Here is a 17,212-nt window from a genome sequence, read left to right as displayed (position 1 = left end):
TTGTTAGGAAGTGGAAAGACTTGGAAAAAGTTATATTAAGTGAACTAAGCCAGACTCAAGAAACATAGGTCCCATGGTTTCCCTTATCTGTAATAACTAGTATATGTCTAGGACAAGCAGAAGAGGTCAAAAGCGAGGTACATGTGACCATATAAGATGATGCTAAGCAAAATGAACCCCAAGATAGGGACACAAGAGATTTTATCTTTCTTTTTGTTCTTTTTAATGTACTTATAATGTACTATGTGATATTTTTGTTTCTTCATATGTTCTTCACTCATTGTATAACCCCTGTTGCCACCATGTTTGATTCCAGTGTCATGCATCTTGTATATACATTTTTCTAATTTGGGAAGGGGAAGGGAAATAACATGCTGAAATGATACTGGATGACCCATTGTAACAATGAGATGTACAAGACAGTATGTTAAAAACTAATATTACAACTTTGTGGGCGAGGAGGGTGGAAGAGGGGAGGGAATAGTTGGGGAGGTAGGGAGGAAAGAGATGGTAAGGGAAAAATAAAGGCGGGTGTAACAATGCTCCATAGGAAATGGTCTCATCTTGCTCATGGAACTGTAACCCCTCTGTACAGTATCTTTATAATAAATATATGTAAAGAAAATGTGGTATATATACACAATTGAACTCTATGTTTCTATCAGAAAGAATTGGAAAAAATCATATTAAATGAAGTCAGCCAGACAAAAAACAGGTTCCTTGGATTCTCTCATTTGTAATAATTATGTCTATGATAATCCTAGCAAAGGATCATATTAGCTCAATAGCCATGTACATATGACCTTATAGAGTGATGCTAATTGAAAGTTATATTTTGTTTAAGCCTCCAGCCACTGTTGTCTCCAACAAAACCATATACATCCTGAAAAGTCCGGTGTTGGTGGCTCATGCCAATAATCCTACCTACTCAGGAGTCTTTGATCTGTGGATCTTTCAAAGTCAGCCCAGCCAAGAGAGTCTGTGAGACTCTCACCTCTAGTAAAACTACTCAGCAAAGGCCAAAAGTGGCACAGTGGTTCAAGTGGTAGAGTACTAGCCTTGAGCAAAAATGTTTAGGGATAATGCTCAGGCAAGCCCCAGGACCAACACACAAAAAGAAAGTTAATCTCTAATTCATCTTCTTACATAAATCATCCTAGATCAGCCCAGAAAAATTTACTATATTCTTCCTTTAAACAATTTATTTTAAAATAAAATATATTTCCCTCAGATGGCAAACATTACATATATTCATAGTACAAAAACATAGAAAAGAAAGAAATCATATAGAAGAAAATTTAAATCCTCCACAACTTCCTATCACACACACACACACACACACACACACACACACACACACACACACACACACAAATTCAGACAATATTATTCACATTATTCAAGAGCCCTTCATTTGATCCACTATGAATATGTTCTGTATTGTTACATGGTCTTCTGAAATGTGGTTTTAAATGCCATACAATCTTGTATTATTTAATACATCATAAGTCATTTAATTAAACCTCTCAATGAATATGTAGATTGATCATAATTTTTTACTATTACCTCAAATGTTGCAATGGACAGTGTTATACAAATTGAATGGTTAGCTCAAAAGGCTATTCAAATTTTAAGACTTTTTTAATAAACAGTGCCATATTGCCTCCCAAAAATCACTTGTAGCTTTTTATTCTCATCAAGAGTGTAAGTGTGCCCAGTTCTTTTTGCGCACTGACCAATAGTGGGTACTTTTAAATTTTATGATAGAAATTTAAGCCCATCTTATATCATTCTGCATAATTTTATGGTTATTTTACACTTGTAGTATAACAAAATTCTACCCTACTGAGCCTCTATATTTTAATACCTGTAGCAGCTATTAAAGTTTTTATGCGTGCATTCTACAAACTCAGGAAATATTTATTGAAATAAATGGAATCAGATCCATGAGGAAGTTGTCCTGTGCTCTCATGACAGCCTGTTTCATTACTCTGCAGTAGTTTCCATATGCAAATTTGAGTTACATGACTAAGGAAAATGGGAAAAGAAAAGTACTAATGAACCAAATCCAATTTCACTATAATTGGTTAACGAATCTTCCAGTCTTATCACAGAGATAACTTTAACCTCATGTTTGAATACCAACTACTTGATAAATTAGCCATATGTATGATTCAAATATAGACTCATTGTCAATTCACCTAGCTAAAAGACAACTGGTCATAATATTTTTTGTGTGCAAAAAACTAATTTGTGTGGAGATGTTCTCAGTGGTTCCAAATAAGTTAATATGTGGCTTGTTTTCTTGCAGCAGTACATTTGTTTGGCCTGACTTGGCAGTTACAACCAGTTGGACAGATTTATGCAAATGGAATTAGCAATGGGAACACAGGGACTGACTCCATGGACTCCACTTACTCTCCAATTGGTGGGAAGGTTTCCGACAAGTCGGAGAAAAAAGGTACAGTGATCAAAAAGACTGATTGGCTATTGCATTGAATTCTAATTTGATTGTTAGGGCTATACTTGGAATAGTTTTATTTCACATTAAAGTTCATAATCAGCTAAAAGAAGTTCTGTATGTGAGCAATAGACACATGGAAACATTCTTTTTCTCCAGTGCTTTGAGTGTAAACCAATTAAACTTGGCAAATATATTTGCAATTTTGAAAATAGAGAAATATTTACGGAATTAAATTTTCAATGCAATGGAAGTTGAATTCACACATAACTAACTACCCTAAAGCAACATGGGATTTTCATTAAGTTCTCTAAGTCTAAGCAGCATATACGTGTAACATTTTGCAAAGGGTATAAAAAATTTCTCCTGTTTATAATATGAAAGGACATTTTCCAATTAATGTAAGGGTGAATATCCATGTCAAAATGGAAAAATATGAATTTTCTCTTGTTGAAGGACATGAACTCTTCTTAGTTTGGAAAAAAATCACTTTGCGTCTTGAACTGGTAAATTGAATCAACATGATGATAAGCTACTGCTCTTGTTTACAGTGTCACAATACCCATTCCCAACTTCTTACTCACATTGAATGATCTTAGTCTTAATGCACAAACAAGGAAAATAGCTAGTTGTTTTGTTTTGACATCTTTTGGAGTACATTCCTTGCAGAGGCACTCAACTTTTATAAAATTTCAGAAAATCAATTTAAAAAATGAAGACCAATATGAGTCATTGTCCTCTTAGCTATTTTAAAGGATCAATATAAACAAATGAATAAATGAACAACCCAAACTCTTCACTCATGAAGCTTATAATGTTATAGAGTTAAAAAGACAATTTTTGAAATTAAAATTTCAAATATTTTCTTTTATAGCTTTTTGAAGGGTTCTTTTAGAGGATTATGTAGTTTTGTGAAAAATGAACTTCACTTTATTTAGTTTATGCTTCAGTAAATATTAATGCTGATTTTTCTTTTTCATAATGCTGTTTGCTTTACATTTCATTTGAAAATACTTGCTTCTAGCCTGTACCAATGTTTTCTGAAGGTTTTGTTGTTATTGTTGAAAGGAGCTGTGAGGATGGTTAGGGGTCAGAGATGGAAGAGAGGAGGATCTGAATATACTGAGATTTTTTTCCTTCAACTTACTTTACTTACTTTTTCTCCTTAGTATTTGATTCTTTTTTATCTGAACACATAATAGCTATTTTAAATTGTCATTCACATTGAAAATCAGAAATATGTTTAAGAAAAATGATAAATGCAAAAGAGGAAAGGGTCATCACATGGTTATTAGAGTATATTATCTTTTGTAGATGAATTTAAATCTTATGATTTCTTTCCATAAAGTGAGTTGATAATAAAAATGGATTAAGTTACAAACCAAGAATTGTTCCAGACACTCTATGCATTTTATGGCAAAGATTATTTTTTGGTCACTGTTTTCACAATGAAAAAAAAGAGGCACAGAAAGGTCAAGTGAGCTGCACAATGTTATAGAGTTAGAAACCAATGGACTTGTTGAAGAGGCTACTCTTAAATTCTGTACTAGAATTGTATATTGAAAAACATAAAACTGAACTGTGTGGGTTCACTTTTATAGAGCTATTTTGTGAGATGTATAACAGTTTCAAAAATCTCACAGATGAAACATATATCGTAGATATACCAAACAATTAAGAAAAAGAAATAGTTAACATGAACATTGTGTATTATAAAATTTAAAACATCAAAACTTAAGCATATACAAATACATATAGACCAAACATAATGCCATCCTAACAGATGAAAGCAAATATTTTTTAAATGGAAGTGTTTAAGCATAGCTGCATGAAGCTAGCTGTTGTGCATGTTGCACTAATGTAATAACTTCATAACTACCTCCTGTATCTATTGTGGCAAGCTCAAGTGATCTGGGCATCATCTTAAAATGTGGTGTTATTTTAAATACCTTCATTTGAACTGTTTGTCTCTCCAGTAAATGTTATATCATAATAACAAGTAATCTTCTGTTGTCCTTGCATATTTTCCACCATATACAATAAATAAAATGCACAAAATATGTGCTAATCAATTGTTTGCATCATCAATATAGCTTCTAGATAGTGAAAGGCTATTAGTAGTTAAATTTGGGAAGATTCATAAATAATATGTGGATTTTTAGCTGTCGAGAGGTAAAGGCTCCTAATCTCTGTTGTTCACGGTTCAACTGCATACTGAAATCAACATACGAAATGATTATAAAGACTACAAGAGACTTTTTACACAAGGAAAACAAAGGCCTAGAGTCAATTCATGACAGATTTTTAGAGCAATTTTATTCACCTATGTTTTTAATTTGTTGTGACAAGTTTTATAAATGAAACCTGTTTTATGTTTCTGCTTAATTATAACAACAAACAGGGCAGAATTATTTCAATTTAATATTTTATTAAGAAAAATCGTTATGGGTTGATGCCATATATACCAAGGTGTTACTTTCTACTGACTTTTTATGAAAGTCTAAACAAAGCATTCACTATAGCTGCATATCATAGTTCTATATTAGATCTTTACTAAATATTATTTTTCAAATAAAAACTTAACTCCTTTTTTATAATGCCAGATGTATACTAAACTATACCTTAGAGAAGATGCAATGCAGTGTAAGGATATTTTCAAAATAACTGACTCCTTTATGATTTTCCAAACAACTTGTACCATATATGCAGTTCTAGAAGCTTGTGGCCTGATATATGAAACTGAAAACTTAATGTTTGTTTCCACATTGTTTTTTTAGTCCCATAAAGATTAGGCATTGTAGCATTAGGACTATGATCCTAGACTGTGGAGTCAGACAGACATGGCATCTGTGTCATTTATTGACTCTCCAATCTCAAGTAATTGACACAACCTCACAGAGCCAGTGTCTTCATCTATGATATAATAACAGTGCATGTCTTCTGTGCTTGTGATGAGGAATAATTGATATAGAGAATATAAAGAATATCTATAACAGGCGCTGGCATATTATTTAATCAAGAAGTAATTATTACTGGGACAAAGTCAGAAAATTACCTTGAGCCTTTGACCTTCCTTGAAATTCTCTTAGGTAGTGAAGTTTCTGTTTTCAAACTAGTATCAACTTTCCTATGTATAATGTTATTCCTGGGAAATAGTGTTTTCTCTAAAGTGTGCTTTCTCTTTACTTAACAACTTTTTATCATCGATTGTTGATTCCAACCAGCAGAATGCAGGGCAATAGATGAAGAAATGCCCATTCAGTGCCATCTCATATTAAATATTTTATTATTAAATAATAAATATCCCAATACCACCATGTAGGGAGGAATGCATTATCTAACAGACCCAATTAAACTGAAGATGTCTCTCCCAAACCACTGCTTTTATAGGCTCAAATTGGCCCAGGGCTTTCTTAAGGGAGTTATGGAAAAATAAACAAAAGTGTACATGTCCTGAAAAAACAAAACTTATTGAGATAAGCAGTTTCGGTAACCTATCCAGGGTATATACCAGAAATCGCTGAGATAAATAAATACATGGTTTCTTCCTGTCTTTTGAGAAAATTACTGCAGAAGATCAGATAGTCATAATCCTATATCTTTACTTAGACAAAGAATAAACACCCACACAATCAGAGTTTTCCACTGGTATTATTCAAATACCAGTAAAAACTCCTGCAGCCAGTCACAGTTCCCATGGGGCTCTAGGATCCTTTCAATTTATTATTTTAAAATTTTCTCCATCATCAGATCATGAAGAAATATAAGATTTCTTTAAAAAAATCAAATTGTTCTAAAATTAGTTCCCATTTCACAATTATTATGGGTGTCTCTCATTAGATAATAGAAGAATTTTCTCACCACTTAGTTAACTACATGAAGGAAATTAAGATATTTATTATGCTACAAATTTTAAGAATACTGTAGAATTTAAGACATATGTTCCAAGTACATACTGGACTTGAGCAGAAATTTATAAGTTGCAATCGTTCAATGAACCCTTCTGCAATGGGAGGTGCTGTGCCAAAACAGCCATGGACTGCCTTATATCTCTTGCCATTGAAAGAGTAAGCATTATATAACAACTAGTTCAAACAGAACAGGGGAAATATAAGCAAATACAAGTCCATCTGCTTTACCTCATAAAAATTTAAAGATAACTACAATGTGATTGATCATCAAATGAATATAAATAAAATGTTGAAAACTTAAAGATTATGCAATCAACCTCTTTATCCAAAGTTGAAGGAAATGAAGCTTCAAAAGGTCAACATCATTCAGAAAGTACTGAGACTAGAACCAAGGACATTTGTCTCCCATTTTATCATGCTGTAAAATGTCACACAAAGCCTCAATAAGGAAGTGTTGAAAACAAAATTTAAGTATATTTTAGATATGAGGCCCTTCTCTGTTGTATGGCTAGTGCAAATCTTTTAAAAAATTGTTTAATATATGTATTTTTATTGTAAAGATACTATACAGAGGGGTTACAGTTCCATGACCAAGGTAATGAGTCCATTTCCTATGGCGTATTGTTACACTCGCCTTTATTTTTCCCCTACCATTCCTTTCCTCCCCACCTCCCCAACTACTCCCTCCCCTCTTCTGCCTCCCCCTCCCCACCCACAAAGTTGTAAAATTAGTTTTCAACATACTGTCTTGTACATCTTATTGTTACAATAGGTTATCCTGTATCCTTATTTCAGCATTTTGTTATTTCCCTTCCCCTCCCCAAATTAGAAAAATGTATATACAAGATGCAGGGCACTGGAATCAAATACAGTGAAAACAGGAGTTATACCATGGGGGAAGAACATACAAAGAAACAAAAAAATCACATAGTACATTGTAAGTACATTAAAAAGAACAGCAACAAAGATCAAACATCTTGTGTCCCTATCTTGGGGTTCATTTTGCTTATCATCATCTTATATAGTCATATATATATAGTTTTGACCTCTTCTGCTTGTCCTAGACATATACTAGCTATTGCAGATAAGGGAAACCATGGGACTTATGTTTCTTTAGGTCTGGCTTACTTCACTTAATATAATTTTTTCCAAGTCTTTCCATTTCCTAATAAATGGGGCAATGTCATTCTTTCTGATGGAGGCATAGAATTCCATTCTGTATATATACATATGTGTGTATACATATGTGTGTATACATATATATCACTTATTCTTGATCCATTCATCTACTGAGGAGCATCTGGGTTGGATCCATATCTTAGCTATGGTAATTTGTAATTGATTCTGATGCAGAGTAATATACAAGGATCTAACTTTAGTTTTCTACATGTGAAGTAACCCAGAATCAAAGAAACATAGATCCCAGGGTTTCCCTCATTTGTAATAATTAGTATATGTCTAGGATAATCCTAGCAGATGAGCAGAATAGCTCGAAATCTGTGTACATATGACCATAGAAGATGAGGCTAACAAAATGAACTCCAAGACATGGAAACAAGCAGTTTTCTTTGTTATTGTTACTTTTAATGTACTATGTGATTTCCTTGTGTGTGTGTGTGTGTGTGTGTGTGTGTTCCTATGGTTTATCTCCTGTTGTCACTGTATTTGATTTTGGTACCCTGAGTATTTTATATATATTTATCTGAATTAGGGAAGGGAAGGTGAACAACAAAATGATGAGACAAAGGACAAAGTGGGAACCAAAGCAACAGTGATACTCACAATACAATATGTTGGAAATGATCTGTACAACTTGAGGAAGGGATTGGGTGGAGGGAAAGTGGGAAAAATGAGGGAGGGGGGTAACAAGTTGGACAAAAAAACATGTACTTATTACCTTATGTATGTATGTAACTATAACCCCTCTGTACATCACCTTGACAATAAAATTAAATTTTACAAAAACAAAATCTGAACAAGGAAGGAAACTGGTCTTATTCAGACTCTTGCAGTGGGGAGATTTCAACTTATTGTTTTTATAGGGAGAATAAAAGTTAAATGTGGGAAGATTTAACAGTAGAATTGTTCTTAGTTAGTTGACAATGTTCAGCCATTTTACCCCAGCTAGTTTCAGTAGAACAGTTTTAATTTCAATAAATAACTTAAAAGATAATGAAGAGGAAATTGAAAGGTTTGTATCATGTCTTTTGCAAGTTTAGGCAAAGTGGGGAAATGTCAGGTGTGTTTTACAGGAGTTATGGGCAAGAATGGATAGATTTATCTCTTAAGTTATATAGAAAAAGTGGTTTGATATGCATTGCTGTGTGTTTTCTGAAAACCATTTCCAAGAACACACAATGTAAGGTAATGTTTTAACAGATACTTTTCTTTGAGAGCACAGCACTCAGGGAAAGCCAATATTTTCAGTACCTATCTGAATGAGGATGAAACTTATTGAGTAGTTGAAGACAGAATTTCTACAGAATAGATGCCAAAATAGAACACCAGGAACAAAGAACATTGGTGGGGGAGAGAACTGAAGGATACTAAACGCAGCTTTTATCTCCTTAAGAGTTTTGCAGAAGTCTGGCCTTGGGGGAAAAATGACTTTTCTTTGAAATTCATTCTACAAGATCTTTCTCCAAAAAGTTGAGAAAAACAATGACACTATGCCTGCTGAATATATGACTGTGTAAACAACTAGTTGATTGATATGACACATTCTGTAGTTTGTCTTGAAAAAAAAACTTTAGACAAAACTTGCGAGTATCTATAAAATCACCTCCCTGGATTCCAGTTTCCCATTTGAAAAATAAGAAGTTCGATTTCAGAGCTTACAACAGGCCATGAAGTCTTTGTCACAAATTAAATCTTATCCAGATTTTTGCAATTTAAAGATAAAACAAATAAACAAGATTTCTCCAGATAAGATGTAGGAGGAGTACATTCCTGCATTTTCCTTCCCCTTTCCTTTCTATGCCATTCATTCTCTTAGCAACTTTGAATATTGTGACAAACATTAGGCTAAGCTGACTAGAAAGGGGCTTATCTATGTTCCTTCCATCTCTGTATCTTTCGTGAGTTAGTGAATTTGAACTACAGTTAAGGAAGAGCAATGAGTTAAAAAATGGACTTATCTTGCAAATGGGATATATTGTGGGAAATTGGTTTTAAAAAATGCTTTCAAAGTTTGTAAGCCATATTTGCCATTTCAAGTTCTTGCTGCCAATTCTATTGCAATTCGGAGAATTCATTTCCACCTTTCTGCAGTCTAAGTTAGGATTTTTGGTGCATATATAAAAATAACAACTTGCATTTAGACAGCATTTGCAATTTCAAAATAATTTAATGTCTTTTTTTCACATAATAGTTTCATGGGGTGGCAGCTATTGTTACCTCTATTTTACAGCTAGAAATGAAAATACAAGAACGATGAGTAATTTGCCTTGTATAATTGACATACTATAGGCAGAGCTAAAATGAGATGCAGTCATTCCTTGCTTTTAACTATACCCACTTTGGGTGCCTTTTCTTTATTTTTAATAATTATTTTCTCAGCATCAGTTGTTTAAGTGACAGGTATTTTGATGAAATATTTCAGTGTATTCTGTTCTAAAGTGCATCCTTCAAGAATACTGTGCAAATCTTACATGTCTCACCTAGGATCTCTATTCACTGAGATTTCTCCCTCCTCCACAAAATAAAAGATAGATACTCACATATACTCAAACACTTACACACATACACCCTTCAGAATTTGAAAATTAAATCATAGTGCAAAATATACCTTTACCAATGCTTTTCCTTATGAATCTTTAAGAAACGTCATTTTATGTGTGTGTGTGTTTAATTTTTCTTCTCATTTCCTTTTTCACTGTGTTATATTTTAACTGAATCACAGACATACTAGAACATGTATGCAATGATGGTTGTGGACCTTGAATACAGGTTAACATTTAAATTTACTTACAGTTTCAAAGATATTCATTTCACAGACCCAATCAGTAAGTAAAGATTCATTTTGTGGTACCAAAATAAAGAACTGAATCAATCCACTTAGGTAATCATTGTGCACTCATATGGAACATAGTCCTGCAGTATAATGCAGTATTGGTTCATAGCATATGTGGACATTAAAATGCACTTGGATACCTTTTGAATAAGCCCACAGCTTCAGTATCTTTTACTTAAAAGTTATCAGAGTCCAGGACATTGCAGTAGAATGGGGAATAATTCATATAAGCACAACAAACCACATGAATAAAATAGTAGTAATGCCCTAACAAAGAAAACATTGTTGGGAGCTTAACATTATTATTTTTAAAGATTGATGGAAAATTACAGTAAATGTTTCCTATAATGCTGTATAGATGTTTCTCTAACACAAGTTTTCAGAGAGCTCAGCTAGAGTGCTGTAGCTTGTTTTCAACTATATTAAATCACTTTATCAATATACTTCAGTTTTAACAAAAGCTTTTCTAAAGCATAGCTGAGACCTGACCTCTAAAACAGATTTATGGAACAGGTTTTCTATGTTAAAAGGAAACTTATTTATTGTATAAAAAATTCATGCTAAATGTTCTTGGTCATATATGTTTAACGTTTTATTCTTATTTCATTTTATTTCTTATTTTAACAAATACACATCTCTGCTATATGCCATAAGAAATTAGTCTGTCTTGTGCCCCCTTTGAGACTAGTATTGTACATGTGACCAGAGTACTACAAGTGGTGTGCCTATAAAATGTTATATTAACCTTTCTAGATTAGTCCTTCCAAAATCGTGAGATTGAATTTTCCCATAACATCTCCCAGGTTTTTAGAGGGTCCAGCCCACTGTCAAAGTTTATCAGCCATGGGGCTGGAAAGGTGGCTCAGTGGTAGAGTGCTTGCCTTGCATGCATGAGACCCTGGGTTCGATTCCTCAGTACCACATAAGCAAAAAGAAAAAAGCCAGAAGTGGCGCTGTGGCTCTAGGGGTAGAGTGCTAGCCTTGACTTGAAGAGCTGAGGGACAGCGCCCAGGCCCAGAGTTCAGGCCCCACGACTGGACCAAAAAAATAAAATAAAATAAAATAAAAGTTTATCAGCCATCTGTACATTGGATTTTTTTTAGCATCCATTTATATTTTTCAACCTGTATTATTTTGGGAGGAAGTTCAAATATATACTAGCAATTTTATAAAGACAAAGATATTTTTATTTAATAGAAATTTTCTCTTGAAAATGAAGTCCTAGAGTTCCAGGAATTAGTGTACAACTATACATTTTCCCTGTATATAAGGTATAATCCCACTGATGAGAATCACACAGCCTTTTTCACCTACACATTTGTAATAATAAGTCTGTGGGTTTATCTCTGTACTCTTCTTGTGCCTCTTATTTTCTCTACTCATTGAGTTGTCTTTCCCTATTTTTGTTATATATTTTTCTGAAGGAAATTTATTCAGAATCTACCTTTTATGTTTTTGGAGAAGGAAGAAGGCAATTGAACCTTGGGGTAGAAAGAGTAGTGATTCCTGGTCATATGAAGTCCCTTTATTAAAACAATCACAAGGTTACTTCACTTAATATGATTTTTTCCAAGTCTTTCCATTTCCTAACAACTGTCCCAGTGTCATTCTTTCAGATGGAGGCATAGAATTCCATTGTATATATATACCACATTTTCTTGATCCACTCACCTACTGAGGAGCATAAGGGTGGGTTCCATATATATCTTAGCTATGGTGAATATTGCTGCATTAAACATAGTTCTGCTGGTAGCTGTAGTAGGGCCTTGTTTGTGATTTAATAGATGCCAAAAAGTGAGATTGCTGGGTAAGAGGGGAGAACTATGTGTTGTCTTTTGAGGAACCTCCATAATGCTTTTCCAAAGTAGTTGAACAAGTTTACACTCTCACCAAGAATGCAGTAAGGTTCCCTTTTGGCCACATCCCCTCCAGCCTCTGTTGATTTCTTGATTATAGCCATTCTAACTGGGGTGAGTAGAATCTCAATGTTGTTTTGATTTGCATTTCTTTTATGTCTAGAGAACTTGAGCATTTCTTCATGTGTCTATTGGACATTCTTATTTCCTCTTCAGAGAAGTTTCTCTTTAAGTCTTTAGCCCACTTGCTAATCGGGCAGTTGTTTTGGGGCCATTTAATTTTTTGAGTTCTAAGTATATTTTAAATATGAGGCCCTTGTCTATTATGTGGCTAATGGAGATCTTCCAGTCCATGGGCTTTCTATTGATCTTACTAGTATGACCTTTGCCATGCAGAAGGTCTGCAGTTTCATGCAGTCCTATTTGTCCAACCTTTCTTTGATTTGTTGTGTTTGTGGATCTTTATTAAGAAAACTTCGGCCTGTGCCAAGGAGCCCTAGAGTTTCTCCTATTCCTTCCTTTACTGTTTTCAATGTGTCTGATTTGACTTCGAGGTCTTTGATCCATTTGGAGTTGATTCTAGTGCAAGTAACCCAGCCCCAAAGAAATTTAGGTTCCATGGTTTCCCTTATTTGCAATAATTAGTATGCATATAGGATAAACTTATCATATGAGCTGAAAAGCTCAAAAGCCATGTACACATGACCATATAAGATGATGCTAAGTGAAATGAACTTCAAGATATGGACACAAGAGGTCTGCCTTTATTGTTTTTTTTAAAGTGTGCCATGTGATTTTTTGTTGTTGTTGTTTGCATGTTTTTTCCCCCTATGGCATATCCACTGTTGTCTCTGTACTTGATTTTGGTACCCTGCATCTTCGATGTACATATGTCTAATCTGGGGAGGAGAAGGGGAACAACAAAATGCTGAAACAAAGACACAGAATGACCCATTGCAACAAGGCTATCCACAGAACAGTATATTGGAAACGAACTTTACAACTTCCTCAGGGGGGAAATGAAGTGGGGTGGGGGGAGGAGTGTAGGAAATGGAGGAGAAGATGGCAGGTTTAGTGAGAAAACAACAAGGAAGGGAAGGAGTAACAATGATCAACAAGTAATGTACTCATTGCCTTACTCATGTAACTGTAATCCCTCTGTACAGCATCTTTACAAAAAAAATTTAAAAAGATGTTTAAAAAAATCACAAGGAATGTAAAATTAAAATCTTGGGATTCATAAGCATAGAAATTCATCTTCATTTAATGTTTTATCACCCAAGTTGATATTACAATTGTACAAAATACACTGAAAATTAACAAAGGAAACAAACTTATCTTTTGCCCTTGAGTAGGTCCCAATTAAGTAGGAAAACTAGAAGAAAAAAACATTCATATGCACACAAGGCAAAATAGCATGCAACCAACTTGTAGAATAAAAAAATGATTCAATATTTAAAGGCTTAAGCGAAAGGAAATAAAAAGACGGTTGCCTTATAGTGGTTTGAAGTAAACCTCAAAAGACAAGATAATTCAATGTCAGTGACCTTAAGGTATACATATTTAGGAGAATAGAAAAATAGTAATAGTGAAAAAACAATAAGGGAAGAGGTAACAATGCTTGACCAGAAATGCTCTCATAATACCTAGTATATATATGAGTCAAGCAGAAAAGGTCAGATAAGGTGATGTTAGGAAAATGAACCCTAAGATATGTATTTAAATGTTTTTGTTTCTTTCATGCATTTGTTTCTAACACATTTATAAGATTATTTCTTTGTTGCTTTGTATGTCCTTCCCCCACGTTATAACCCCTGCTTTCAATGTATTTGATGTCGGTATAATTTGTGGAGGGGAAGGGGAAAAACAAGTCATTTAAATAAGGATACAGGTGGACTTGTTGCAACAATGAGAAGTACAAGTTGTCATGTCAAAAACGAACTTTACAACTTTGGTGGGGGGGAGGATTGGATGGGGGGGGTGAGGGGAGGCTGGGAAGGGAAGTGAAGGGTAAACAAAGGAGGAGGCTACAATGCTTGATAAGAAATGTACTCACTATCTTGCCCATGTAATTGTAACCCCTCTGTACAGTATTTTCACAATAAAAAAAGGAAAAGAAAAAAAAAAGAAATGCGCTCATTGCCTTACTCATGTAACTGTAGCCCCTCTGTACAGCATCTTTACCATAAAATAAAATTTAAAAAAGAAAAATGCTAGTAGAAAAAATGCAGATGGTGATAGCTTATGTGATAAGTGCATAGTGAGGCAATGGCAGCAACAGATGAGACAGTTTGTCAAGGAAGGGAAGGAGAAAAATAGTATGATAACTAAACAGAGGAACAGTTGAATTATCTTATTTTGTTTCAAAAGAAGAGAGATTAGGGGGATGGGAGGGAAGGGTTGGGAGAAGGGAAAGTAGAAGAAAAATGAGTAAAGGGGCAACAATTTTGATAAGAAATATACTTATTACTTTACTTATGTAACTGTAAGCCCCCTGCATATCACCTTGACAATAATAAAAAAGAAGAGAGATTAGTGCTTGTTTGAAGACAAAGAATAAGAAGCTAATAGAGAGAGAAAGATTAAAGATGCTAGTAAGAAAGGACATTGGAAAAAAGACCAAGGTCCCTAGGAAGCAAAAGCAAAGAGGAGGAACAGTCCTCAGAGATACTTTGAGACATCAAATTATATGCCATACTGAGAATGAAAGAAGCAATGCGTATTTTAAAAATAAGATACAGGAGCTCATAAAATATAGGAGCTGGTGGCTCACACTAGTAATCCTAGCTGAGATCTGAGGACCTCAGTTTGAAGCAAGCCTGGGCAAGAAAGTCTGTGAAACTGTTATCTCCAATTAATTAGAGAGAGAGAGAGAGAGAGAGAGAAGGGAAGGAGGGAAGGAAGGAGGGAAGGTAGGAAGGAAGGAAGGAAGGAAGGAAGGAAGGAAGGAAGGAAGGAAGGAAGGAAGGAAGGAAGGAAGGAAGGAAGGAAGGAAGGGGGAGAGGGAGGGAGGGGGAGGGGGAGCAGAGGGGAAGGGAGAGGAGAGGAGAAGAGAAGAGAAGAGAAAAAGGAAAAGAAAAGAAAGGAGAGAGAAAAGAAAAACCCTGGAAGTGAAGCTGTGGCTCAATTACTAAAGCACTAGCCTTAATCACAAAAGTTCAAAGACAGTGCCCAGGCCCTGAGTTCAAGCCCCAGGAATGGGACCAAAAAAGAAAAAGAAAAAGAAGATACAATAAATGTTCAATAAGTGCTATCCATATTTAAACTATTATTACTCTTAGTAGCTACAGTGAAGGTTGCTGTTGAGAAGTGTTAATTTGATATTATTGTATATCCTAAAAGTAGATACCAAAGTTGTGGAAGTATAGCAAACCAGGACAGGTGATACCGTTTTCTTTTTTTAGATTTTCAAACTTTTATTGTAAAGGTAATATACAAAGTGGTTACAGTTACATACATTAGATAATGAACACATTTCCTTTTGAACAGTGTCACCCACTCACTCTCTCTACCATTGACTTTCTCTGTCTAAAGGCTGGCATACAGGAAATGCTACAACTCCCTAGTTTGCAAATCTATAAGTAGATCACCATGTAGTTGTTTCTTTAAGTGCCTGATTGAGTATATGTCCAGTATCAATGAGCTGAATTCTAGCCTAGGAATTCTTTACTTAATTTTCTTTGTGGGTATATTTTCATTGATTACATCCATATTTATTCATTAATTTATTTTTTCATTAATTTTTTTATAAATGTCAATATTATTTTCTTTTAGCAAAGTATTTTATTCTTGTGTAACCCATGAGTATGAGCAAATGCTTGAATATATAATGATGTGATAATTAGAGTTTTCTGTCAATTCTGGTTTTCATCAAGGAAGTTCAAAAATACTATTTCATGTGATCAGCATACAGGAACTCTGTAATTTGTGTGCTCTACTGAATGAGATTGTATATCAAATAGTAAGAGCCTTACATTTGGAAACTAATTTTTGAAAGTGTTACTAAATGGTCAGTGGATTTTATGAGAACTGTAAAACTTTAACGCTTACACTGAAATGTCAAAATCGACTATCAGTTCTAGAAATATTAATTTTCAATGTTGCTTTGATAGTTCATCCATACAGTATCAAGTGCTTACTCTATGTAAGTACCATTCCTTATTTTCTTTCATTCTTTTAGACTGTATAGTGGATGCAGAAAACATGTTTGATAGATAATCTGGATTTGGCCCTGAAGAACTGAGAGTTGGGTCTAAAGGTATAGCTCAGTAACAAAGCACATTTGCCTAGCATGTGCAAGATTTAATCCTGGGTACTGAAAAAAGGCGCGGGGGGTGGGGGGGAGGCGGGGGAAGAAGTGAGCCTCTGAATTCAATTCCAAGTACTGAAAAGAATGAGAAATGAATGCATGTTTTACTTCAATGGTTCTTGTAAGAAGAATTATATGAGGGTACATAGATAGAAATGCTAGATTTTCATTACTCCTTTTCAATATCTTTATAGCATTTGATCACAGAGAATAAACGTTGATTTCACATACCATTTTGTTCCAAGAACTGGTATTCTAAATTTCATGAAAAATTGTTACTGTAAAACTAGTATTATATTTGAAGGACCATAAAGAAAATGGAACTTAAATTATGAGACACACATACTATGAGTCTTTCAACTGAAAGACCGTAACAATGTCTTATATAGGGATACAGGTGGACCCATTGCAACAATGAGACATACAAGTCCTTATGTGGAAAACAAACTTCACAACTTTGGCGGGGGAGAGGTAAGGGGGAGAGATGGGAAGAATGGGAAGGGGAAACAAAGGAGGAGGCTACAATGCTTGATAAGAAATGTACTCATTATCTTGCTCATGTAATTGTAACCCCTCTGTACAGTATTTTCACAATAAAAAATAAATAAAAAAGATTTTGAACATGGTTGTTAGGTTTTTAAAAAGAGGTGATCGAGTAAGAAC

The 17,212-nt window shown here is 34.3% G+C and overlaps 1 protein-coding gene across 3 annotated transcripts in view; it reads left to right on the top strand.

Annotated features, from left to right (window-relative positions):
* The window catches only part of Tenm1 (teneurin transmembrane protein 1), a 599,693-nt gene that overhangs the window by 312,752 nt on the left and 269,729 nt on the right, over nucleotides 1–17,212 (top strand). For 2 of the 3 annotated variants that reach the window (XM_042682395.1, XM_042682394.1), the window contains exon 6: nucleotides 2,312–2,461. In XM_042682395.1, coding sequence (XP_042538329.1) covers nucleotides 2,312–2,461 — 150 coding nt within the window. The remainder of the gene's footprint in view (nucleotides 1–2,311; nucleotides 2,462–17,212) is intronic. The other variant, XM_042682396.1, reaches the window with a different exon arrangement.

Source organism: Dipodomys spectabilis, unplaced genomic scaffold (assembly GCF_019054845.1).
Source record: "Dipodomys spectabilis isolate Male_0828 unplaced genomic scaffold, ASM1905484v1 ptg000071l, whole genome shotgun sequence".
NCBI lineage: Eukaryota > Metazoa > Chordata > Mammalia > Rodentia > Heteromyidae > Dipodomys > Dipodomys spectabilis.
Note: the sequence above shows the minus strand (reverse complement) of the source record. Positions and strands in the feature narration are given on the sequence as shown.